A 27,086-nucleotide genomic window follows, 5' to 3' on the forward strand; every position below is an offset into this window, starting at 1 on the left:
GAAAGGCACTTTCCAAGATTTAGTTGAGAAATAAATACCGTATCTTCGTAAAAATTTTGTTTTCCTTGTAACTTGTAGCTCCTAGCCTGGAAATAGATACCTTTGATATTTTAATGTTCATATTAAAACAGCGGGCAATCGAAGTATTCTATGCGAAGCATTGCATTGCATAAACCCTTTCGGGAGGCCATCTTGTAGTCGAGAGACAGGAGTAACAGGACAGAAACTGATTTCCCCACTTTTCCGTAAGGGTCACGGGTAAAGAACGAAATATCGGGACTAACTGGGTGACGTAGAGCTGAGCAAATATCGCCGGAAGGGGGCGCGATGTTTTGAGGTTAACAAAGAGAGCAATCGCCGCGGGTTCAGTTAAGGTCTCTGCAGACGCTACCATCTAGCCTGGCCATTTCACTAACGTTCGCCGTAGCCGTCAGCAACGCTCTGTAAGACCCAAGCCTGGAGTCCTCCAGAAGTTCCGACGAGAAAAATGCCGCTCTGGGCGTACCGAGCAGCCCGCCGGAGTTGGTTCAGTTTGACCCTCACGCCTCTCCGTAGTCTGAAAGTAGCGCCGCGAATTCAGCCCCCCTTTTCCGAAGCGAAAACGTTCCTGGCGGGGAACATACTTCCCGTTGAAGGAGGATCACGTTGCTAAAGTAAAAAAAAAAAAAAAAAAATTGAGGGCGTTTTGTACTGAACACTTAAGCTCCTGGCTTTCTGGCTATTGTAAAGATGAAAACGGGTTCAGCATGACTCAAAAGGTACCCTACAGGAATGTTCAGACACTTGCACGGTGTTGACTACGAAGTGCCGGGGGCTTTGCCCAAAACAAAAATGGCATCGAGACAAGTTAACTGGGTATAGTCACGTGCTCAAAGACCAGGCCAGGGGACAATATGGCTTCAGATGACAAGCGGATGTTATTATTATTCACTTCCGGGTGCAACCAATCGGGCGCCATCTTGTCTTGTTCGTGAAGAAGTGGAAGCATCGAAAGGTTTGGAGAGGTATTGCAGGAACGGTGGCGACAACGGTGTTCCGGAACCAGAGTGGGTAAGTGGTGGAGAACAATTACGCGTGGGGACTTCGCAGGCCATTACAGCCTTCTTGGTTTCTGTGGCGAAGCTAGCATAACTTAAACACGTAGGCTGCGTACGCTGCTTGGCGCGACCGCTGGAACCTCATCTCCTTAAAGCGGCGGTGTCCGCCCGACTTGGTGAGTCAGAGCTGTGCTCTCAGTGAAAAGGAAATGCTGTTATTAACGAGAATGCTCACGACCCCTTCCTCTTAACTATGAGAGTTTTCTCTCGGGTGAGAAGGGACTAATTGTTGGGCTCCTGACCGGCCGTTAAGCACTGCGCGTGCGCAGTGGGAACCCCCTTATGGGGAGGGGGTGCTAGGGGGCCGAGGAGGCGGGGGCCGGACCTGGACCTTTTGCGCTGTGCAGTTCGACTACGCAGGCGCAGCCAAGGGCAAATGCGTCCTGTTAACTACAATTAGGTTCCCTAGTTTGTAATTTTGTGTTTTTATCCAGTGATGGACATTATGTGTTAAGGTTCACGAGGGAAGAGTATATCCAACATTTCAGTTGTGTTATCTTGTGGTAAATATTGTTATCTGAACATCATGGGCGTTCGACAGGTTTTGATTGTTGATGGCTAATTCATAGAAGAGCAAAATAAACTTGGAATTTGTGACTTGAGTGCAGCTAAGCAAAAGTGAAAACAAACTTGAACACCAAAGAGTCACTTGTAGGACTATCGTGGGGCTATAGGGATAGTAACAGTAAACCGGTTCTTTGAAGATGTTCATGAGACTATATTTTTTAAAAAATTATTAATAGACTTTATTTTTAAAAACCGTTTTAGATTTACAGAAAAATGGAGCAGATGGTACAGAGTTCCCATATAAACACCCCCGCCTTACACACACACAGTTTATTATTAGTATAGGTCAGTATGATATATCTGTTACAATTAATGACTAATATTGACAAATTATTATTAACTAAAGTCTGTAGTTTGTTCGTATATCCTGAGTTTTAACCTAATGTTTTTTTCTGTCCCAGGATTCCATTTAGGATAGATGTTAAGTTGTCGTGTGTCCTTAGCTTTCTTTTGGTTGTGACAGTTTTCACGCTTTCTTAGTTTTTGATGACTGTTACAGGCTGAATTGTGTCCCTCCAAAATTCATATGTTGAAGTCAGTACCTCAGAAGTAGCCATATGTGGAGATAGGGTCTTTAAAGAAGTAAAATGAAGTCATTATGGTAGGCCCTAATCCCTTATGACTGGTGTCCTTATAAGAAGAGATTAGGACACAGAGGGGAGACCATATAAAGATGTAGAAGACAGCAATCTATAAGTCAAAGAGCGAGGCCTTCAAATGAAACCAACCCTGCTGTCCAAGTTCAATCTTGGACTTCTAGCCTCTAGAACTATGAGGAAATAAATTTCTGTTCTTTAAGCTACCCAGTGTGTGGTAGTTTGTTATGGCAGCCCTAGCAAACTTAATACAGTGACCTTGACAGTTTTGAGGATTACTGGTCAGGTGTATTGTAGCGTGCCCTCCTACTGGAATTTGATGTTTTTCTCATGGTAAGACTGGCAGTAGGGGTTTTGGAGAGGAAGATTGCAGAGGAGCAGTGCCTTTTTCAGAATATCCTATCAAGGGTATGTAATATGAATGTGATTTATCACGTTGGTATTGACCTTGATCACCTCCTTAAAGTAGTGTTTGTCAAGTTTCTCCACTGTAAGATTACTCTTTTCTATCCACCTCCTCCTTTCCATACTGTACTCATTGGAAGGAAGTCCTTTTGCACAGTCTACATTTGAGGATTAGAGAGTTATGTTCTCCCTCCTTTAGGGTGGAGTATCTACATAATTTATTTGGAATTCCTCTGCATGGGAGATTTGTCTGTCCCTGCCAATTTACTTAATCATTTATTTATATCAGTATGGACACATGAGATATTTATGTATAATTTGTGTTATAAGCCAATGTTAACTTTATTTTGTTGCTCAAATTGTTCCAGCTTTGGACATTGGGAGCTCTTTCAGTTGTCTACAGTGAAATGCCCCCATCCTTTTAATTTTTTAATTAAAAAAAATTTTTTTTAGCACTTCTTGGCACTATAAGATGCTCCAGACTTTCTGTATATTTTTTTATCTCAGTCTGAAGAATCAGTTATTTCTCTAAGGATTCTGATTCCTTTTATTGGAGAGTGGTATTAGAACCAAGATATGTGTGCTTTCTGCTACTGGGGTGTTGTTTCCTTTAGGCTCGCTTGCTCTCCATACATTTATTTTTCAATTATTACTTTTTTTTGTATCTGTATCCAAACTATCCAATTCTCCAGTGTTTTTTGAGTGCCTCTTCTGATCTACAAGCTGCAAAGTATTTAAATATATACTAAAATTTGTGTCCCATCAAGTAGCAAAAGTTTTTGTTTTTTTTTTTTTTTTACTACATTTCACATGATTATAAGGTTAGCCTTTACTGGGGCCATTTCCACCTAACCTGAATTGAACAAATTAATTCCTTTTGACTTTGAGGTCAGTCAGCTGGTATGTAGGGTTGAAATGGCAGGGGAGAAGAAGTTTGTTGCATTTTGTGGTTTTTAAACTGTGTATGTGATGTGAGAAACATTTCACCATATGGATCAAAGCATAGATGTGTTTCTGTATCTCTGATTTTGCAGTTAATGCTTAAGTGCTTTATTTATTTTTTTTTTAGAGAGAGGGCGAGTGCATGCACATGCACGCATGCCCCCCCCCCCACACACACACAAGGAGAGGAGGGGCAGAGGAAGAGGGAGAGAATCTTAAGTAGGCTCCATGCCCTCCAGTGTGGACCCTGATGCGGGGCTCCATCTCACAACCCTGTGATCATGACCTAAGCTGAGATCAAGAGTTGATGCTTAACCGACTGAGCCACCCAAGTGCCCCTTATTTTTTTGATGCTAAATGCTTTAAAACAAAACACTACATTTTCATCCTCATTCATCTTTCTCGGTTTATGAGAGGACTTTTGCAAATATTAATGATTGTCATTTAAACAAGTAATTTTAAGAACCCCAGAGCAGGGCGCCTGGGTGGCTCAGTTGGTTAAGCAACTGCCTTCGGCTCAGGTCTTGGAGTTCCAGGATCGAGTCCTGCATCAGGCTCCTCTCCCTCTGACCCTCCCGCCTCTCATGCTCGCTCTCTCTCTCTCATTATGTCTCCCAAATAAATAAAATCTTTAAAAAAAAAAAAAAAAGAACCCCAGAGCAATATTTTAATACAGAGTCATCTAAGAAATGATAAGATAAATGATGATCATTTCTCATTGTGTTAGTTTCTTAGGGATACTATAACAAATTACCACAAACTGAGTGGCCTAAAACAACAGAAATTTATTCTTTCACAGTTCTCTGGGCCAGAAGTCTGAAATAAAGGTTTCTGCAGGGCCATGCTTGCTCCACTCCCAACTCCCCACCCCTGTTTTAGAGGAAGATCCTTCCTTGCCCCTTTGTCTCCTTCTAGCGCCTGGTGGTTCCCAGCAGTCCTTGGTTTTCCTTGGCTGTAGACACGTCACTCCAGTCTCTGCTTCTGTGGTCATAATGGTGTTCTCCCTGTGTGTGTCTGTGTCTCTAATAAAAACACCAATCATTGGATTAGGACCTACATTAATCCAGTGTGACCTCACATCTTGAATACATCTGCAGAGACCCTATTTCCAGATAAGGTCACATTCATAGTTTATGGGAGTGTGGCTAGGACTTAAACATACCTTTTTTAAGGGGACACAGTTCAATCCATAACACTGGTCATAGTCAGAAACTAGATTTTTCCAGCCATATGTGATAACTTGGATGATCGGATGCAAACCGTGGTTATTGGTCTTTCAATTTTTCCTAAATCCCAGTTGTTTCCAAGGAAATAGCAGTTAATTTAATCCCATAAAGGAAAAGGCTTCCAGCCTGGCTGATCTATAATCAAATTTTCCAAATTTGAGTTGAGCCTGAGATCTTTAAAATTAAGGCTAAAGGAAGGACAAATAACTTGGAGTTGATTTTTGATGTTATAAAATCAGAATAGCAGTAATGTTACTTTCTTCATTGAATATTAGTGTACTTACTTGTTGATAAATTTTAGTGAAGAGTAAAGTATTTCACTACTTAATATGGGCAAAGCACCATGGAGAATTCAAATAATTATAAGACTCTGCCCTAAAGAAGATCTTGTTTGGGGAAAGAAAAAAAAATGAAAATTCATTGTAAGTCTCTATAACTGTATACTGCATCATCTTTAACTTATTATGGAAATTTTCAAACAGTGCAAAAGTAGAGTGTAGTGAACCCTAATGTACGTATCACTCACAGTTATCAGTATTTTCTAAGTCATTATTAAACCAATGTTTAAATGTCAGTTTTAAAGCTACAAGGCTGTTAGGATATAGGGCTGTTATTTCATTGAAAAATACTGAAATTACAAGATAAATTTTTTTATTATTGCCATATGTGCCTTCATATTCCTGTTTTCCAGATTTTGCAGTTATGTTTATTAGTAAAGAAGATTATATGGTGAAGATGAAGAAAGTGTGGGGTTTCTGAATCCTTTCTATCAAATCACGTATAATCAGTCATGTTCTTTAATCAAGAATTAATTGATGAAATCCTTTATCAAGCATTGTGCTAAATGCTGAAACATATAAAAGTTTATATTAAATATTTGAGTATACTAAGTCTTTTCTTAAAATCTGTTCCTTTACAAAATTCAGTATAACTCTATATTTTATTCTCATGACCAGAGATACCCTTTTTGGACTAGATTATAGAAATTTACTCCAAATCCTTCATAAGAAAATGAGACAGAGGTCACCTAATTTGTCCAAAGTCTCATGGTTATATTACTTGTGTGATGTTTATTGCCTGTATCAATGACTGTGCTGATCAGCTTCCTTTGATTCTTTAAAGATCTATAGACTTATTTTTATTTATTTATTTTTTTATTTTTTTTTAAAGATTTTATTTACTTGACAGAGACACAGCGAGAGAGGGAACACAAGCAGGGGGAGTGGGCGAGGGAGAAGCTGGCTTCCCGCGGAGCAGGGAGCCCGATGGCGGGGCTCGATCCCAGGACCCTGGGATCATGACCTGAGCCGAAGGCAGACGCTTAACGACTGAGCCACCTAGGCGCCCCTAGACTTTTTTTTTTTTCTCCTAGGCAAAGAACTTTATTAACCTTGTTTCAAACTTTATTCCCAGGCTTCTTCAGCTTAATTAGCTGCAAAGAATGAATTGTGTATAAGCAAAAACTGAAAAGAGCTGCAGTGTCCAAGGGGCTTGGGCTTAAAAATATTAGAGATCTAGATTTTATCGGATCCACGAACAAAATTTTAAAAAGCAGTCATAATGTAAAATAGTAGCTCCCAGTAACTTCTTCAAGTTTTATGTTCTTCAGAAGTTGACTCAATTCAGTTTGCTTCATTCTTGGAAGCTTCATCAAAATTCTTCACAAGATCTGGAACTTCATCATCATCATCCTCTCTGGTAGCAAGTGGTGCTTTTCCATCCACAGATTGTTTGGGCAGAGCTTCAGCCAGTCTTCTTAAACTAGTCAGACTGTCTGCACCAAGTTGGTTTAAGATACTGGGTAGCATTTCTGTCAGCTGCTTTGTCTCAGCATGGCCTGTAATGGTGAAAGTGTTCGCTGCCAGTGATGCCTGAACTTCGGGGTTGTTAAAGTGGATCACTGTTCCTTGGTTTGTGAACATATTCACTTCTTCAATACCAGAGATATTGTTTACCCCTAACTTCTTTAAGGAGAACTGAAATTTTTTATCATCTGCTGTAGCCGTTCTATGAACCACCTTCTTCTTTCGGCGAGCAGTTCCTTTCCCACCAGTGCGCACTTGTGCTTGCAGTTTGGCGAGTTTCTCCTGGTTCATGATAGTTTCTTTCATCTTGTTGGAGTGGAAATGGGACTGCACGGGGGAATAGGGTTGGCACTTGGGGTCTCGGGCGGACCAGCTGAGATTAGGTGCACACTGCCTCTAGACTTATTTTTTAAAAATACACACTTGGGACACCACCTGGGTGGCTCAGTCGGTTAAGCATCTGCCTTTGGCTCAGGTCATAATCCCAGGGTCCTGGGATCGAGTCCCACATTGGGCTCCTTGCTCACTGGGGATCCTGCTTCTCCCTTTGCCTGCCTCTCCACCTGCTTGTGTGCTCTCTCTCTCTGACAAATAAAAATCTTTAAAAAAAAAAAATAAAAAGACACACTCATGGGGCATCTGGGTGGTTCAGTCAATTAAGCATCCAACTCTTGGTTTTGGCTGGTCATGGTCTCAGGCGTATGGGATTGAGCCCCACATCAGGCTCTGCCCTCAACGCAGAGTCTGCTTGTCCCGCTCCCTCTGTTCTCTCCTGCTTGCTCTCGCTCTCTCTCTCAAAAAGATCTTTTAAAAAAAATAAAAATACTCATGGTAAAATCATTCAAAGAATACAAAGATATAAAATAATTAACATTTCCTGATCTCTGTTTTTACTTCCTAGAGCTTACCAGTTTTTAAACTTTTTTTGTAATTTTAGGAATTTTCTATACTAAATTGCATTCTTTTTTTTTTTTTTTAAGATTTATTTATTAGAGAGAGAGAGTGGGGGGGGCAGGGAGGGGCAGATGGAGAGAGAATCTTAAGCAGACTGCACTGAGCGTGGAGCCTCACATGGGGCTTGATCCCAGAACCCTGAGATAATGACCTGAGCAGAAACCAAGAGTCAGAAGTGACTGCGCCATCCAGGCGCCCCTAAATTGCATTCTTTTTTTTTTTTTTAAAGATTTTATTTATTTATTAGAGAACAAGCAGGGGGAGCAGTAGAGGGAGAGGGAGGCTCTCTGATGAGCTGGGAGCCTGACGCTGGGCTTGCTCCCAGGACCCTGCCAAAGGCAGACGCTTAACTGACTGAGCCATCCAGGCACCCCTAAATTGCATTTTTTTTTTTTAAGATTTTATTTATTTATCTGACACAGAGAGAGCACAAGCAGGGGTGAGGGAGAGGGAGAAGCAGGCTCCCTGCTGAGCAGGGAGCCCAACGCGGGGCTGGATCCCAGGGTCCTGGGACCATGACCTGAGCCGAAAGCAGATGCCCAACTGACTGAGCCACCCAGGTGCCCCTAAATTGCATTCCTAATAAGAAAAAAATCTCAAGTGGGATCATTATTCATAGTGTATCACACTTTTTTAAAAGATTTTATTTATTTATTTGACAGACACAGCGAGAGAGGGAACATGAGGGGGAGTGGGGGAGAGAGAAGCAGGCTTCCCGCCAAGCAGGGAGCCTGATGCGGGGCTTGATCCCAGGACCCTGGGATCCATGATCTGAGCTGAAGGCAGATGCTTAATGACTGAACCACCCAGGCACCCTAGTTTTTTTCACTTCTTAAGGCAGTTTAGAAGACTTTTATATGAAAGTCCATCTAACTCATTGTAATGGCTGAATAACAATCGACTGTATGGTTCACTTTTATCTCTGCCTTAAAAGTGACCTTAAAAGCAGATGTTCCCAGTTATAAACATGTTGCAGGTTTTTGGGTAATCTGGTGAGTATACTCCTCTATGGTTTAAGTTCTTTAAGTGGAATTGCTAGTTCAGAGGGATGTGCATTTACAATTTTGCTAAAATACGGTAACGCTAAATTGTCTCCACAAAAGACTATTGGGTATTTTACCTACTCCCTCATTCAACACTCATCCTCTGTGGCCAAGTCAAGTTTCTCAACTGCAGACTTAATTGAAGCATTTTATTAAATACCTCCTAACTTCTTCTTTGACTTTTACTGTCACCTTCTTTGCTATGTTTTTATTCCATTCTGTTTCTCACAATTTTGCATCTCTTTTCGTATTTTTCTCAGCCTAAGTGTATTAAACACTGTATATGAATAGTAGCTTCCATAAAAACTTGGGGTTAAGAAGCCTTGGAAAACATAGTAAAAGTAGAAGTGACTGGTTTCAACAAACAAAAATGGCTACAAGTAATACAAATAAGTCTGTTGAAAATATGCAAGTAAAAACTTATTGAGCATAGGAAAACTTTTGAAGTTTCTTCTTTTATTTTTAAATAATAAAAGCTTCAATTTATGATCTTGTGAAAGGTAGGGACAGGAAGATATTTTTCCAAAGATAAAATGAAATCTGGTTAAGTCTCAAATTGCTTTTATTTTTTATTTTTTTTATTTTTTTTTAAAGATTTTTTTTTTTTTTTTTAAATTTTATTTATTTATTTGACAGAGAGAAACACAGCAAGAGAGGGAACACAAGCAGGGGGAGTGGGAGAGGGAGAAGCAGGCTCCCCGCTGAGCAGAGAGCCCGATGTGGGGCTCGATCCCAGGACCCTGGGATCATGACCTGAGCCGAAGGCAGATGCTTAACGACTGAGCCACCCAGGCGCCCCAAGTCTCAAATTGCTTTTAAAGAAGAAAAAAGAGTTGAGTAAAAATGGCTTGGCTTGATTACCAACCCCACGCTCCCCCCCCCCCAGCCCATTTGTAAACTTGAGGAGTGCTATCAAACTGAGAAAGTCTTTGTGGTGATATTAAGCACTACTTTTTGAAGGTTCTTTTGCTGAGTTTTCATATGTTTCTCATTTAATCCTCACAAGAACTCTATGAAGTAGACACTATGTCCTCTGTTTTACAGATGAGAAAACGGAGAATTAGAGAGTGGTTAATTTGCCCATGTTCATACAGCTAGTGAATGGTTTAGGTAGGCATCATCAACCAGAGCTTGTGCCTGAAGTCCAGGTTACAGGTGATGGTCAGAAACTAAAAAGGAGAACTGAACAAGTTGTTCATGACAACCATTAAACATGAGTAAGTGAAAGTAACTTTGGAGTGATTTTTAGAGAAGTAAATCTGTATTGGAAATTATGGTAGGGAGTAAGTACACATAATTTTCTTTTTTTTTTTTTTTTTTTAAGATTTTATTTATTTGACACAGACAGCGAGAGAGGGAACACAAGCGGGGAGAGTGGGAGAGGGAGAAGCAGGCTTCCTGCAGAGCAGGGAGCCCGATGCGGGGCTCAATCCCAGGACCCTGGGATCATGACCTGAGCTGAAGGTAGACGCTTAATGACTGAGCCACCCAGGCGCCCCAGTACACATCATTTTCATCATTAACGTGGTTTTACTGAATGCACATTTCTTTGCAACTCTAGGAGGCACTGTATAGAGCTAGTTATAATGCCTACATTGTATGAGTTTATAACCTATGACAGAAAAATCCATACATTGAGTTCTGATATACAATTAGAGCTTTGGAAAACACAGCAAACCATGCTTACACCAGCTTTTTGGATCTCATAAATACAACCATTTCCTTATCGATAACCTTTAAAAGTAAATAGAAGGAGCCAGAGACAGTTCATTTTCTCAGTTGGTATTTAGTGACTGCTGTGTGCAAGAAGCTGGAAGATAAAAAGAATACATTTGTCTTTCTATCAACTTTTAAAAGCTGTTGATCTAATGGGAATAAAATGCAAACGTTCGAGGGACAAGTTGTTTTCACCTTGCTGGTGTTAATTTTTAAAATCAGAATTTTATAGAAAAATCTAAATTAAAGCATTTTATTACTTCTTTGTGCCATTTAAGTTAATACCAGGTGGATGAGATCGTCTTTTCAAATGTTTGTTGTTCCTTTTTTCTCAGCATGTATGACAGTACCTAAATTGTTTGACATTATTTTGTATTAATGAGTTCTTCCAGTAGATAAAAAGATATTTTGAGAGGAAAAAAATGTTAAGTTTTGCTTTCTTATTTGTGATGTACCAATTTCCCTTAACTTTATAATGGTAAATAGTTTCTCATTATAAAGTTAATGGAAGAAAAAGCTCCAGATTAATTTGGAGATGATCACACTTTGATGTTGCATCTCTAGAATTTATTTTTATTCTAGTAACTCTTCATAATCTAAGAGTAAACATATACTATTTTTCTTTCCCCCCCTCAGGGCATAAGTAATCTTGCTGCTATGCTTCCAAGCTGTAGTCTGAATCAACCTAAATTTTAAACAGAAGGTGAACCTCTGAGGTCAGTCAAAATAGCAGTTGGTATTTCTTCTGGGTGTTCCTCTTTTGTTAATTGTTACCTTTTAATTAAAGTTATGAAGGGTTCTAGTAAGTCATTTAGCTTTTAAAGTGTTTAAAGGCATAATTGAAAAAGAGGAGAGGGGAAAAAGGAGAGAAGAAAGAAAATCTGAAGAGAGATTAGAAGCAGCAGCATATGTAGCTTGGAACTGATACCCAGTCCAGTCATTGGTCTTATGTGTGGTGCTGCTTAGTTTCTATTTTGCCATATTCCAATGATGCCATTATAGTAGACTGTATTAGCGTAACTAGAAGTCAAGTGCACTTGACTATTAAGAAAGTCAAGGTAACAAAGGAATGCATCTTTCCTAATTTACAGTGTTCTTCAGTTGAAAGGTCAGGATCTGCCATTGATAGAACTCTGTAACATTCTGTGAATGCTGCAAAGACTAGAGCTGCAAACTCTTAAGAGACTGAATTTAACAGCCAGTTGTCCTATTTGAGTGGGTATTTCTTACTTCCTTATTAATCTGGCTTTTTTATTTTTTGTGATCCTGCAGTGCTGAGCCTTGCTTTTGTCTTGTTTTTAGAATAGAGGAAAGGGTCCGTCTAAAAAGATTCATTTAGTAAAAATTTATTTAATGCCTGCTCTATGCTAAAAATGAAGAAACATACCCTACTTACCATGTCTGTCATTGGTTCTTGAACAGGGTTGTGTATCAGTGTTGGATAACGTACAAATATACTAGACTTGTAGGAATTTTAAACTTTTTATTATGAAAGTTTTCTAAGTAATTTAGAGAAAAGTAGACTAGTGTGATGAAACCCCTCCTCCACACCTATCACCTAGATTGAGTAGTTACTAACATATATTCTCTCTCCCTTTGTTTTCCATGCTATTTACATGTTAAGAAACTTGGTCTTGTAGACTGTCTCACCTTCTGGATTTGTCTGATTGTTTCTTTTGATACAGTTTATGTCATTCTTTTGTTCGTTGTAATTTCTTTATCCTTATCCTGGAAGTGAGATCCAAAAGCTCAAATGGATTCAGTTAGACATATTTGGTGAAAATATTCATAGTGATTCTGGGGACATAATATATCCAGGAGGAGACTCCTGATAGTCTTGTAGGGGTGATATTTCAGCAACCTTTGAATTTGATTTTCTATCAACTTTTAAGATTTCCTGAATCAGTTGTTTCATAATTTCATTCATCATCATCATTCTAATTCTATTCTACTTCTGCATTTGTTAGCTGTAATTATTTGTAAGGATGAGTTTTCCTTCCTCAGCTGGAACTGTTGTTTGGTTACCCTTTGTAGGGAGTCTTGGTTGGGGAGAGACTAAATCACTTTTTTCCTTATAATCTTTAAGATAACTATATTTTCAGAGATCTGTATTGGAAAAAAATAGATTTTTTCCCCCATCTTTTTGAGCTAAATTGATTAGAGCTATGCTTGCTATCAAGCTCTGACACCACCATTAACATGAAATTTTATACTCTTGCTTGCCAACCTAAAAATTTCAGTAGCCTCTGGCAGCCTGTTGACCAGAATTTTAGAGCTCTAATCACATAACTGTATCATCCTATGATAATTTTTGATGTGTGAGCTTTTAAAATTCAAGAACTCTCATTCTCATTTTTTAACTGTTTATTTTGTTAAAGGTAGAAAATCAAATATATTTTAAAAGGCAGGATGTGGGATCAAGGAGGACAGCCTTGGCAGCAATGGCCCTTGAACCAGCAACAGTGGATGCAGTCATTCCAGCACCAGCAGGATCCAAGTAAGGAAACAAATTGAATTTGGAAGTTGTGGAAGGGGAGATAGAGATGAGTGGGAGATAGGCGATGGGATTAAGGGAAATGGAATTGGGATTGATTTATTGGAGCATTTTATGAACAAAATTTTATCTTTTCTCATAAATAATATAGCTATAGGATACATATTAGGGAATGGATTTCTCTTTGGAGGACTTCCCCAAAGAGTAGAAAGCTTTATGAATATTTTACATTTTCAAAACTGATTTAGTTCTTGTTTTTCTAAAGAAAGAGAAAAATCTTCCTTAAATGTGTTGCTTAAGTAAAACATACTTCTGTTGTTAATTCCAAATCTTACAATTCTATGTAGCTCATAGTCAACTGATGGTATGCTATATATATCATTTGGAATATTTCAAGCATATATGGAGGTAGAAAAGAATATCGGGAGCGCCCATTTATTATTTAGCTTTAATAGTTATAAACTCATGGCCAATTTTGTTTCGTTGATATGACCCTTTCCACTGCCCTGCTTTTATTGGGTTAATCTGATTGTTTCTTTTTTTAATACCTACATAGATAGCATTCTTTTATAGGACTATACTGTAATTTAATAAATCACTTTTGGATGATTGGGTGTAGCTTTTTACTTTTTAAAATAATTACCATAATTTTGTATACATGTCATTGCATTGTTACTTGTCCAGTTATTTGCTGAGGAAAAAAAAAATCGAGGAACTAGGTTTCTTAAATCACTGTTGCAGATTTGAAAAGTTTTAGATACACATTGCTTAAGTTCAGCTCCACCTGGGTTATACCAGTTTATGTTTCCACCAAAATGTATGAGAATACCTGTTTAATCTTCATGAGATGTGAAAAAACATCTTATTCTACTTTGTTTCCTTTATTTATAATATTAGATTTTAAAATGTTATGTATAGATATTGGAGAAGGGAAGAGGACCTTTAAGATAGCAGGGCAATACATTTCGAGTAAAGAATGACTAAGGAGATGTGTTTTGACTAGAGAAGGGAGCCATAGTAAAAAAGGGTGATGGTGAGGAGGAACAGGGGTAGATAACTGTATTTCTCCTGTCTTAAGATCCAGTGTAGGCCTGGGTAGGACCTGTTTGAAGAAGTGAGTTTGATCATTTGTTTTTACAGTAGTTAAAAAAAAAGAAAAGACTTTTAAAAGACTAACTAAACTAAGGTACAAGGGATAAATTTCTTATGAGTTAATATTAGAAATCAGTTAAAAGTGTTTTTGTAGAGTTGTTAAATTATTTTGTAGCCTGGATATGGGTTATTTTCTAAGCATCCTTCCAGCCATAACATTCTGTAGTATTTAAAATCTCTAGTAAGGAATAACTGAGATGGTTGTTTTACATAGAGGCACTATTCCTTTTAGCTCTTAAATTCTGAATGCTAAATTCTGCTGTGTTAAATTATGTTAGGCCAGATTGACTGGGCTGCATTGGCTCAAGCTTGGATTGCCCAAAGAGAAGCTTCAGGGCAGCAAAGTATGGTAGAACAGCCACCAGGAATGATGCCAAATGGACAAGATATGTCTACAATGGAATCTGGTCCAAACAATCATGGGAATTTTCAAGGGGATTCAAACTTTAACAGAATGTGGCAACCAGGTTTGTTGTTTCATGTTATCCAGATTTTAGGACTATTTTTAAAATAAAATGTGGATTAAATTAAACTGTTTAATTTGCTTAGTTTTATGACTTCTTGAAATTAATGCTCCTTAAAGAATAGGCAGTTTCATTAATTTTGTGGTTAAAGTTATTCTGTACTCAATCTGCTAGCATTGTGGCACTCAGTTTGATTCTTTTCTTGGTTCTTCATTCCTAGGCTGACAGGGGCTGGGAACACTGGAAACCTCACTTGGCATCTAGGGAAGAGAGCATTCTATGTCTCTCTGTTGCAACCTCTGGCCTTTTCAGAAGCAGCACTGGCAGAGCAAAATATGTCTAGTCTCTAATTAAAGAAATACTGTGTCACTACGTGACAAATTAGTCTGTCAAATATACTCTGCCCCTACCATCCACCCATCTTTTTCTTCCCTTTTTTTTCAGATAGTGAAGATCTTCCATAAGTTTTTATCTGTTTTACTTTTTTGTTTGTTTGTTTGCTTTTTTACTTCACAGTATGATTTAGATTTCTTGATGCTAGTTCAGTTTTCCATGTCTTGTGTTATTATTTTTAATAGTCACTTCAAAACATTTATGGAGGAATCTTACATTTGAGTATGCTGATGGTGAAGTTTTAATCTCCCTTTCCCTGTTGATACTTATTATTGTTTCTCAATGTAAGAGTGGAAAATTCAGGAGATAATCCTCTAATATCACTTTTAAAAGAATAATGAATATTCTAATCTTTGATACTCTGAGGTAGTTTATTTCTAGTTTTCTTGAAGCTACACCAAATTTCCCCAAGTTTGAAAATGTTTTGGTTCCCAAGTTCAAATTCATAAATGACTCACCCTGGCATTCCCACTCCCCAACTTTATTCTACTGGCTTTCTTTGTGACCTGGGCAAGTGATTTACCTCTGTGTGCCTCAGTTTCCCCTCCTTAAATTGGCAAAAATAATACCTGATTTCTCCCTACCTCACAGGGATGTTGTGAGGATAAATGTGTTCATGGAAGAAAAAAATTATATATAAAATCTCAAGGTGTTATTTTTTATGGTGTTGTTATTGAACAGAAATAGAAAAATTCAACAAGAAAATTGCTTTGGATTTTGTTACATTTATTAAAAAAAATAATTTCAGGCATTTGATTTCTATATGTTTAGGATATGAATTAGAGTGGAGTTAGCTCATTTGAATTATTTATTAGTTTAATTAATTGCTTATTTTTAAGATATACAAGAGGAATTTGACCAAGAAGTCATAAATTTTTAAATCTGTTTCTTTGCTGAAAAATCTTTCTTGAGATCTTAAAAATTTGTGTTGATTTTGTTATAACCCCCTGTTGAATGTTTTTATGCCTAAATCCTAAATAGAATGGGGAATGCATCAGCAGCCCCCACACCCCCCTCCAGATCAGCCATGGATGCCACCAACACCAGGCCCAATGGACATTGTTCCTCCTTCCGAAGACAGCAACAGTCAGGACAGTGGGGAATTTGCCCCTGACAACAGGCATATATTTAACCAGAACAATCACAACTTTGGTGGACCACCCGATAATTTTGCAGTGGGGCCAGTGAACCAGTTTGACTATCAGGTGAAAGATATTTTGTTGCTTTAATATTGTAGATGTGCACGTAATCCATTCTTTGGAAGTGTCTCATCAAGAGTACCTAAGATCTGTGTTTCACTTTTCAGTCTTGTACAGATAAGGGTATATTATGTCTTAGAAAAGTTATCAATTTTTGGGTATTAAAATCATTAGATTCTTATTTTCTGGTTTTTGATTTGCTTAGGACAATGATATAAAGGATTGTTAGGGAAAAGTTTGGAGAAAATGAAAAATGTGTAAGTGCAATAGCTATATGATGTTTTGTTTTCTAATAATTTCAAAATGGTATATTTAAATGTTGAATAAAGTTTAGAAAATGCACAGTAGTTGAATACATTATTTGTCAATAATAGATTATGGATAAGACATGAATAAAATACATGAAGAACAGAGTATCTTCCTAAATGCAGTTCCTTCTGCTATGTAGAATTACGACTTCTAGTGATGTCATTTTTTTTTTCCATTCTGACATGACATGTTAATGGAATTGTACATAATTTCCTTTGTAGCATCTAATTCATTCCTAGGGACATAGAACTCTATGGGGAATAGTAACATTATGTGGGGCTTTATTTTCTCTAACTGCTCTGCCAAGGGTCCACCTTTAAACTGCAGTACTAGGTATCATTTTGAAATAACTGATTGCAGTTGTTACCTTATAAACTGAGCGATCATAATTCAGAAGTTTGAAAAAACTCACACATTATTTCACTAATTAGATTAATAATGGACATAAATGTAACCAGTATTCACCTTGAGAGTAATCTTTATTCATACATATTCAGATAAATGTGGTATACTCATACTTGGCATACAGATATGACAGTTTTTGTTTGGTTTGGTTTTGAAGAAATGTAGTGGCAGGGAGCTTCTACTTACACCCTATTGATGGATCCCTATGCTAACAAGCCAGAGAGCTCTGTTGGCAGTGGGCTTAGAAAAGCCTCTGAAGATAGCAAAATTGCAAAAAATATTTAATGATTCAATAACTTTTATTTTGTTTAAAATAGATACTTATTGCAAGATTATAGAAACAAGTTCCCCTAAGAAATAACTTAGAATTGATTTAAAAATTTTTTTCTTGTATTTTCTAGTTACAGAAAAATTGACATGTAATTTCTTGGTAGTGGAAGGACTAGTTTATAAATGGATTCAGAATGAAAAAGGTCATATATATATATATCCTTTCCTATACTTCTTGGAAATAGTGTACTAGCTGAAGTTTAGATGGCTCTTTGCATTTACATAGGCAGAAAATCTTTATCTTTCTTAAGAAGAGTAAGCCTAGGTTCTTGGGGCTACAGAAATATCGGTGGATATTAGAACCATGGAATTCTTGGATTTGCTGCACACATGGATTTCTACTGTCCCAGTTCATAACACACGTGTATCCCAGAGAGTATATTGTATTAATGTGAAGAAAAATAAACTGCAATACTCTTTCAGCATGGGGCTGCTTTTGGTCCACCGCAAGGTGGATTTCATCCTCCTTATTGGCAACCAGGACCTCCAGGACCTCCAGCACCTCCCCAGAATCGAAGAGAAAGGCCGTCATCATTCAGGGATCGGCAGAGATCACCTATTGCACTTCCTGTGAAGCAGGAGCCTCCACAAATTGGTAGCTATTTAAATTTAGTGAACCACAGTTGGCATGATTTCTTGATCATGTATCTTAAATTGTTCTCACGCTTCTGATATGTTAGGAATTGATAGTTTAAAACCCTATCATTTTATAGTCATAACCCTTTAAGTTACAAAAAGGATACTGGTATAAAATATAAAAAGTTCTGAATAATTTTCTTTAAAAAATATTGTTACCTTAAACTCCAAATTTTGTGATAAATTATAAATTTATCATGGCCATAGCATCTTGATATTTTTTCAATGTTGACAATTTGATATATATGCCAGTTTATGAACAGTTCCCCCTTTTAAAACCTGTTAGTTGTTCTCTGTCTCTGGTCTCTTTCCACTCTCCATTCATCTGATACACTAATGTCAGATTCATTTTCCTTTTATTATTTCAAATTTCCAGAAGTATTTTGGGAGAAGATTTAAATTTTTAACATAACTTAGGCCTAGTGACAAGTTACAAACTTACACTACTTTATATCTAGAAATTCAAATCGAACACTTAATAGACCAGAATGTTCAAGTCTTAACTTTTTATTACAAAGTAGACATTTTAAGAAGATTCTAACTTTTTTAACTTACGGAACCATACTTGTTCAGATGAATTCTCAGGGTGAAAATAGACTTATGCTTTGGTTTGACTCTGTTCTGTTTTCGTATTTTAGGAAGCAGTGTAGTGTAAGAGTTTGGCTTGGAATTAGCCCACATCACTACTACTGTCTCTTTTTTTAAAGATTTTATTTATTTGAGAGAGCGAGAATGAGAGAGAGAGAGAGAGCACATGAGAAGGGGGAGGGTCAGAGGGAGAAGCAGGCTCCCCGCTGGGCAGGGAGCCCGATGCGGGACTCGATCCCGGGACTCCAGGATCATGACCTGAGCCGAAGGCAGTCGCTTAACCAACTGAGCCACCCAGGCGTCCCACTACTACTGTCTCTTTAATTTTGAGCACATCACTTAATCTTTATGAGCCTCAGTTTTCTTATTTGTAAAAGAGATTGAGTAATAGTGATTTTTTTTTTTTTTAATTAAGCAAGATGATGGTTTAATGTGCTTTCATAGTGCCTGGCTTATTATAAGCATTAACACAGTATTCACTGCTGTCATTAAAAATGATCTTAAAGAGAAGCATAATGGTTAATGGGTTGCTTTACCACTGTCTTACTGGAGAATAATAGTTATAAGTACTCAAGTGGCACCAGGATTCTTTAATTTACTTAAAAAGTTTTAGAAATTCAAGAATAAGGAACTCATGCATTTATGATTTTTACTTAACTTAGAAATACTTCTTTTCATGTGAAACAGATGCAGTAAAACGCAGGACTCTTCCAGCTTGGATTCGAGAAGGTCTTGAAAAAATGGAACGCGAAAAGCAGAAGAAGTTGGAGAAAGAAAGAATGGAGCAACAACGTTCACAATTGTCCAAAAAAGAAAAGAAGGCCACAGAAGATGCTGAAGGAGGAGATGGCCCTCGTTTACCTCAGAGAAGTAAATTTGTAAGTGTTAGGATCACTTAACATGAAAGTCCGTGTGATTTATATGTGAAAATTATTGAACTAAATTAATTTAGCCTATAGAAAAGTATTAGTATAATATTCTTGAGATTACTTTTAGTAAGTATTTTGAGGATTATGTTTTTATGTAGTTATTGAGGGTAGAGTAAGGAGAAAAGAGGCAGTAAGTTTATAAAACATTTCTTTCCAGAGAGAAATTATTCTGTGGGATGCTAGATAGGTCTTACCTTGAGAAACGAATCTATTTTCTTGTTGCAGTACAGCTGATACCCTAGTGGCGGATTATAAGACAAAACTAAGTTAAAATGGCAAAAGAGGAGTAAATCTGCCTTTTTTGAACATTTAAATGTGTGTTTATACCAGAGGATGTAATAACTTTAATAGTTTCTGACATGAGCACTAAAAGTAACAAAGTTAAATTTAACTTTAAAGCTTCATCATTTAGATGGCGTTGAGTGGGTTAGGAATTTTTTTATTTACCAGTAATGTGCTCTCAGATGACATGATAGCCACAGCATGGGCCAGTATGCAACTCTGGAAATAGGTTGGCCTCCGAAGGCCATTTTGTGCTTCAGAAATAAATCTCAGGGAGACAGTAGGGTAACTAGATTTAAGCAGACATTGGTTTAGCTTAAATTTCACAAATACCATAAGTTACTTTTATCTTTTGACAAAAGAACCATGCCAAAGATGTGTTTTTGTTGAAGACAAAGAAGAACCAAAAGACTGCCACTATTAAAGTTCACTTTTTTTTTTTTGTAATTTTTAACTCTTTAGGTGAAATAGTGGATTTCCAGATTTAATAGGTTTAAGTGTCAAAAAATTGTTTGGAGATTATCTTCCCTCTCTTCCCAAATGCCTTTGGCCTTGTGTTCCATATAGTCTTCCCCTGATTCAAATAGTCTTTCCAAACTAGTATTTCAATGATCACCTTGTCTTTTACTTAGTAGGACTGAAAACCTACAGCCAGAAACAAACTGCTGGCATTTCTTCCATCTGAAGTACATCTCATTTCTTATCTGTGCATTTCATAGCAAAAAAGAAGCAAATTAAGTCATAAGATTTTAGGTAAATACCTTAGAGTTTTAAAAGTTACACTGAATAATATAAATGTGGTCCACTTACCTAGAGTTTTACAAGCCGCTCATTTCAGGACCATCATATATAATGGATATTAATTAAGTCAGTCTTGGCATGATATATTTCTAGTTATTTATAAAATAAAGTCAAAATTGACTAAGGAAAAAAATTTGAGACGTAATTAAAATAATTGAATATCATAAGCTATCTTGTAATCTTGTATTTCCTTTCAGGTAACACTTTATACTACTAAATGAAGTCTGTAGTATAAAAGTGTAATTTAGAGAGAAATTTCATTTTTATATATCTGTTTCATAGTCTTTTTAATTTGGAGTTTTAAAATAGAGTGTGTAAAATAATGATTTTACATTATAAGCCTGAATTTGGGCTACCCATACTATTACTTGTGTTTAGGATAGTGATGAGGAAGATGAAGACACTGAAAATGTTGAGGCTGCTAGTAGTGGAAAAGTCACCAGAAGTCCATCTCCAGTTCCTCAAGAAGAGCAAAGTGAACCAGAGATGACTGAAGAAGAGAAAGAGTATCAAATGGTAGAATGTTAAATTTCTTACCACATATGTACAGGGTTTTTAAAAATTTGTTATTTTTATTTATTTATTTTTAGAGAGGGAAAAGGGGTGTCGAGGGGGAGAGAGAATCTTAAGCAGGGTCCATCCACGCCCAGCATGAAGCCCGACATGGGGCTTGATCTCACAACCCTGAGATCATGACCTGAGCTGAAATCAAGAGTCAGACACTTAACCAACTGAGCCACCCAGGCACCCCAGTTTTTGTATTTTAGAATAATTTTCAAGATACTCAGTTCCTTGGAATGGTTGATATGATCTCTTTAAAAATGTTTTATAAAATGGCTTTGCCCATTAAATTTTTTGAGAATATCAAACTGTATTAGTAACTATAATAATTAAATTAGAAATAATATACATAAATATATATAAACACATAAAATACCCTTTCATAGATGTTGCTGACAAAAATGCTTCTGACCGAAATTCTACTAGATGTCACAGATGAAGAAATTTATTATGTAGCCAAAGATGCACACCGGAAAGCAACGAAAGGTATATTGTGGGTGTTCTTGGTTTTGTTTTTCTGGGAGTGTTTTGGTTTTGGTGGCTATTTTGGACTTTTTTTGGTTGTCCTTGCTGAATTCTAGCAGATATTTGAATATTTTCTTCTTGCATGTTTTAACTCTCCAGGAAAGGTTAGGTTTGTAGACACCATATTAAAACTATACAAATATTTTTCTTTTACCCAGCTTGCCTGAGCACAAATTAGCAATTATGCTGTTGTTCTATAAAATGTATAGTGGAAAAATTCTTGATGTTCAATTTATTTCACCTGATTTTGTTTTTTTATAGATACCATGGTATTGGTGTATAACTTCTAATACAGTTCAGTTTCACTAATGAATTGAATTATGAACCTTCAGTTTTCACAGTTTACCACTTGTAGTTCTTACAGAAGCAAGAAATTCACCCATCCCCCCATTTTTAGTAACACAAAATATATTGAAAGGAAAATTAAATTATGGACCATACCTCAAAAATAAAATACTTGATGTACTGGTCAACATTTTTCATCATTATAAACCAATTTCAGCTCACTTCAGAATTATAATTTCAAGGCCAGACATGCTACTGGTTTAAAGTGAATGTTATGTTTTTAATGTTTCTTCTCTCCCCAAAAAGCAGCAATAGTAGTAGATTTAACAATACCATAGACTCTCATGACTATGAAATCGTGGCTATTTGTGTTAACATGTTGTTCCTGTTGTTGATGTGATACAAAGCTCCTGCAAAACAGCTGGCACAGTCCAGTGCACTGGCTTCCCTCACTGGACTCGGTAAGTGTTTTCCTTATTTGTGAGAGGGCCTTAAAGGGAAACTCACACTTACCTTGTCTCTCTACATGTTCTGTTTTGAAACTGTACTGTTCCTACTCAGTTTATAAAACCTAGGTCTTAGGGTTATATCAGTCTCTAAAAGGTTTGCCTATTTTTTTGACTAAAGCATTCACAGAGGGATTATTATAAATCATTGTAAATGTGACTAATTCATAGTTTATTGGGGCAAATTGTAATAGTTCATAATTTAGCTGTGATAATATTTAAGCTCACTTTCAAAACTATTGCATACATGCTTTAGGGAGGAACCTATCCACTAATGCTTTTAAGCACCTTTATTTAGATTGTGTTGTAGTTAAGTCGAGTTTTAACACAGAGGAAAAGAGTTTATCTTATAGTATCATTGTATAATAGTAGTGATGTGTTCATAATTTGCTCTTTGCATGGTATATTCTCAGGTATATAAAAGCTTAAACATGCCTTTTCCACATCATATCAAATTGATCTTTGTGGGGACCAACAGAAATGGGTAGAACCAAATGCCCATGTGATTTTGTGATGATTACTATTTAGGTCACTTCAGGGTGGGGAGTAGTTTTAGCACCATACCATTTCTGATCAATGAGAATTACAGTATTCTAATTTTTTTAGGGAAAAAGTACTTTGCATTCTACCTGGGATTTCTGAGCTTTGAACAATGAAATAATTTTAGAAATACTTTTAGGATCATTGGTAGTTGAATTGACTGTGCTTTAGTGAGGCTTTGTTATTGCCCTGTTAAATGGTTTTGTTGGTTAGGGTGAACAGTAAAACAAAATCATTATCACGGTTCCTTTGTGGTGAGAAATATATGAAATACTCCAGAAAGAATGAGATTCTGTTAAATTTCAGGAGGGATTTATGAACACCTTAAGAATTGAAATTTATACTCCTCCCCACCCCGAATAAGCATATTCTTCCAAGAAAAGGCAATTAAAAAAGAAATTAGCTTTCTTCTCGGACCTTAAAAATTTTTTAGTGTATAGAATAACTTTTCCATATGATAGACTGGGCTTTATGCACACAGGTGGACTGGGTGGTTATGGATCAGGAGACAGTGAAGATGAGAGGAGTGACAGAGGCTCTGAGTCATCTGACACTGATGATGAGGAATTACGGCACCGAATCCGGCAAAAACAGGAAGCTTTTTGGAGAAAAGAAAAAGAACAGCAGCTATTACATGATAAACAGATGGAAGGTATAGCTTTTAGACTCCCTTAATTTTTGTCTAGTTTTGATTGTGTTTCTTTTTATTTTTTTAACCAACCTAACAATATCAAGGATAGAATTAAGGTTAGAGTATGGATAATATGTGATGTAACTGAGACTAAGAGTTTTGGCTTATTTGTAGTTTTTATCAAAATTAATTGTAGTATTCAAAATATGTAGTTTACAAAAGGTAAACTTTGTCTTGTTTTGCAAGACGTTAATTTCAGTAGCTGTAAATTAAGATACAGTGTATTTTTATTTCTTTCTAAAGTTCTCAAAATGGAAAAAGGCTTTTGAAATTTGTAAAACTATTGAAAAGTAATTTGTTGCTAGGATATTTAATGTGTAGCTAGTATATTTGAGGAAATAAAAAGAGAACTTAATAGAAGCTTTTTTATGCAAAATATTGTATATGACTGTAGTTCTTTAATGATATTAGGAATATTAGGAATACTGACTGAAAGAGTATTTTGAAGTTTTTGGAAAAATCCTACTTGGACAGTTGGGAAGGTAATTATTAAGAGTTAGCAGTTGAAAATTCCCTATAAATTACTTACTTACCTTTAAGTTGCCTTATTGGACAAAAGGGAAATCTTTTCAAATGGCTTCAAATGTACTTTTTACACTTTGGTACTCTGTTGCTGTATTGTCCAGGAGCATGGCTAACTACATGGTAGCTATTGAGCATTTGAAATGTAGCTAACCCTAAATTGAAATATGCTGTAAGTATGTATAAAATACATAATAGATTTGAAAGATTTTATGAGGCAGAATATCTTAGTATTCTTTTAAATTTATTACATGTTGAAATGATAATATTTTTGATATATTGGGTTAACAAACTATTGAAATTAAGTTCATCTCTGTTTTTTTAAAGTAGTCACTAGACAATTTTGAATTGCTTATGTGGCTTGTATCCTATTTCTGTTGAAGAATGCTGTTTTACTGTTACCATCTAATAGCTTGAAATTTGGTAATTTGGGAGTTTTTTTCTTTATACATTTGACTTTTCATAGTATTTTTGTCTTTTTCTGTTTCAGAAGAAAAGCAACAAACAGAAAGGGTTACAAAAGAGATGAATGAATTTATCCATAAAGAGCAAAATAGTTTATCACTACTAGAAGCAAGAGAAGCAGACGGTGATGTGGTTAATGAAAAGAAAAGAACTCCAAATGAAACTACGTCAGTTTTAGAACCAAAAAAAGAGCATAAAGAAAAAGAGAAACAAGGAAGGAGTAGATCAGGAAGTTCTAGTAGTGGTAGTTCCAGTAGCAATAGCAGAACTAGTAGTACTAGTAGTACTGTCTCTAGCTCTTCATACAGTTCTAGCTCAGGTAGTAGTCGTACTTCTTCTCGATCTTCTTCTCCTAAAAGGAAAAAAAGACATAGTAGGAGTAGATCTCCAACAGTTAAAGCTAGACGGAGTAGAAGTAGAAGTTACTCTCGCAGAATTAAAATAGAGAGCAATAGGGCTAGAGTAAAGATTAGAGATAGGAGGAGATCTAATAGAAATAGCATTGAAAGAGAAAGACGAAGAAATCGGAGTCCTTCTCGAGAGAGACGTAGAAGTAGAAGTCGCTCAAGAGATAGGCGAACCAATCGGTCCAGTCGCAGTAGGAGTCGAGATAGGCGTAAAATTGATGATCAACGTGGAAATCTTAGTGGGAGCAGTCATAAGCATAAAGGTGAGGCTAAAGAACAAGAGAGAAAAAAGGAGAGGAGCCGAAGTATAGATAAAGATAGGAAAAAGAAAGACAAAGAAAGGGAACGTGAACAAGATAAAAGAAAAGAGAAACAAAAAAGGGAAGAAAAAGATTTTAAGTTCAGTAGTCAGGATGATAGGTTAAAAAGGAAACGAGAAAGTGAAAGAACATTCTCTAGGAGTGGTTCTATATCTGTTAAAATTATCAGACATGATTCTAGACAGGATAGTAAGAAAAGTACTACCAAAGATAGCAAAAAACATTCAGGCTCTGATTCTAGTGGAAGGAGCAGTTCTGAATCTCCAGGAAGTAGCAAAGAAAAGAAGGCTAAGAAGCCTAAACATAGTCGATCGCGATCCATGGAGAAATCTCAAAGGTCTGGTAAGAAGGCAAGCCGCAAACACAAGTCTAAGTCCCGATCAAGGTAGTATACTTTTTAAAGTATTTTGTCTGATTTTTAAAAAAAATTTGACTGAATTTATTCAAAGTTGAAAGTGTCCTTTCTCTCTCTCTCTTTAATAAACTCAGTTTGGTACTTGATAAATGATCATAGTCTTAAATAATTTTAGAAATCCTATATAATAATATTTATTTAAAAATTGCAGATTCTTTAGTGTAAAATACATTTTTATTTTTAAATTTGTCTTTTCCCTTTTTTTTTTTCAGATCAACAACCCCTCCCCGTCGTAAACGCTGAGGAATGATGTGGCAAGAATGCCATGATGTTTAAAAAATTCCATGAGTTTTAAGGGCTTGTCTCATTATAGAGGCACATTGTGGCTGTGTAGGTGAAACCAGAATCTTTTTTTTTTTTTTAATCTGTAAATAGGTGTACTTTTTCCAAATGCTGCTCCAAGTTACTTAATAGGATTTCTTTGTATTACATTTTTTTCAAAAAATAGTGCTTAATAAGACTATAAACATGCCATTCTCTTTCAGCTGTAATGTTCTTAAAATTATTCTTGAATGTACTGTGATGTCAATAAAGCTCTTCAGTTCATTTTTGTTAACCTCTTGCACCTTAATTTTATGATTTTAATCTAAGGAACGTACTTTTATAAAAAGGCAGCTGGAATTTTGTATAACAGGTTTTAAAGGTACTTCCTCTCATCTTCCCCAAAGAAAATGGTTTTAACTTAATAGTTTGTCAAAGTTTGTAAATTGTACCCATGGATTTTTGTCAAATTCCAACTTTAAGGGTGTGGAAAAGAGCCAAAAATAGACCTTTACTTTTCATTTGGAAACATTTGACAGCTTTCTAAACTTTTCTTCCTATTTTGAGGATTTTCAAGTAATATATTCTCTGTATATAAAGTATGGTTTACTTCTGTACAATGAAATTGCTGGAATCAATCAAGCCAGTGCACCATTAGAGTCATTTATAAGGAATAATTGTGTTTGACACTAATAGTCAAGTCTGGAACTATATTCTGCAGTTATCCACTTCTGTTTTAGAAGCATATTTCAAACACTGGGGGTATTACAAAAATAAGACTCAGAATTCAATATATTTATTTATATTTTTAAAGTATAATATGACCTCAGCTCAGTGGAGGAGTGCTATATTATGCAGGTTTGTGTCAATTTCATGACATTAAAATGGTCTGGTTTTGTCACTTTCTTACAATTATGATCAGTGAGTGGTCTAGCTATTTAAGGCAGTCATAACTTACAAGTAAAATGAGGCTCTGCAGCCATTTAAATGCTCAACTGCTTTCAGGGTCTTTTTATGTGATTATTCACTTATGCCACAATAGTCAGATACATCTCTGAAAACAAATACTTTTAAATTTTAATTTGAAAAGAGCAGGTGCAGGTCACGGAAAAGTTTTAAAGTATGCCTTCTTACCAGCAATAGTTCATTCTAAAATAAGCCAGACTTTTGCCAAGATCAGTGTTTCTTCAAAATGAAGGTAGAAATAGATTTGTTAAGTGTGCTCTTGTACCTCTACATAGGTTCTTAAATAATT

At 36.3% G+C, this 27,086-nt stretch overlaps 1 protein-coding gene and 1 pseudogene across 8 annotated transcripts; one reads left to right on the forward strand and one right to left on the reverse strand.

Moving 5' to 3' along the window:
• The first annotated feature begins 930 nt into the window (after positions 1 to 930).
• PNISR (PNN interacting serine and arginine rich protein) lies at positions 931 to 26,126 on the forward strand. Of its 8 annotated transcripts, XM_078054954.1 has the most exons (14): positions 976 to 1,050; positions 9,272 to 9,467; positions 10,988 to 11,067; positions 12,730 to 12,848; positions 14,276 to 14,464; positions 15,836 to 16,059; positions 17,521 to 17,692; positions 19,009 to 19,199; positions 20,712 to 20,849; positions 21,281 to 21,380; positions 22,112 to 22,165; positions 23,232 to 23,402; positions 24,454 to 25,540; positions 25,783 to 26,126. In XM_078054954.1, exons 4-14 carry the CDS (start codon positions 12,761 to 12,763, stop codon positions 25,811 to 25,813), a joined length of 2,445 nt encoding a protein of 814 aa, XP_077911080.1. In that variant the 5' UTR covers positions 976 to 1,050; positions 9,272 to 9,467; positions 10,988 to 11,067; positions 12,730 to 12,760; the 3' UTR covers positions 25,814 to 26,126. The 8 variants fall into 8 exon arrangements, with proteins under 8 accessions (XP_035972634.1, XP_077911083.1, XP_035972632.1 ...); XM_036116739.2 differs by lacking the exon at positions 9,272 to 9,467 and having other exon boundaries at positions 935 to 1,050; XM_078054955.1 differs by lacking the exon at positions 9,272 to 9,467 and having other exon boundaries at positions 935 to 1,050; positions 12,734 to 12,848.
• LOC118551157 (transcription factor BTF3 pseudogene) lies at positions 6,245 to 6,944 on the reverse strand (annotated as a pseudogene).
• Positions 26,127 to 27,086: the final 960 nt, after the last annotated feature.

Source organism: Halichoerus grypus, chromosome 9 (genome assembly GCF_964656455.1).
Source record: "Halichoerus grypus chromosome 9, mHalGry1.hap1.1, whole genome shotgun sequence".
NCBI classification, from domain to species: Eukaryota; Metazoa; Chordata; class Mammalia; order Carnivora; family Phocidae; genus Halichoerus; species Halichoerus grypus.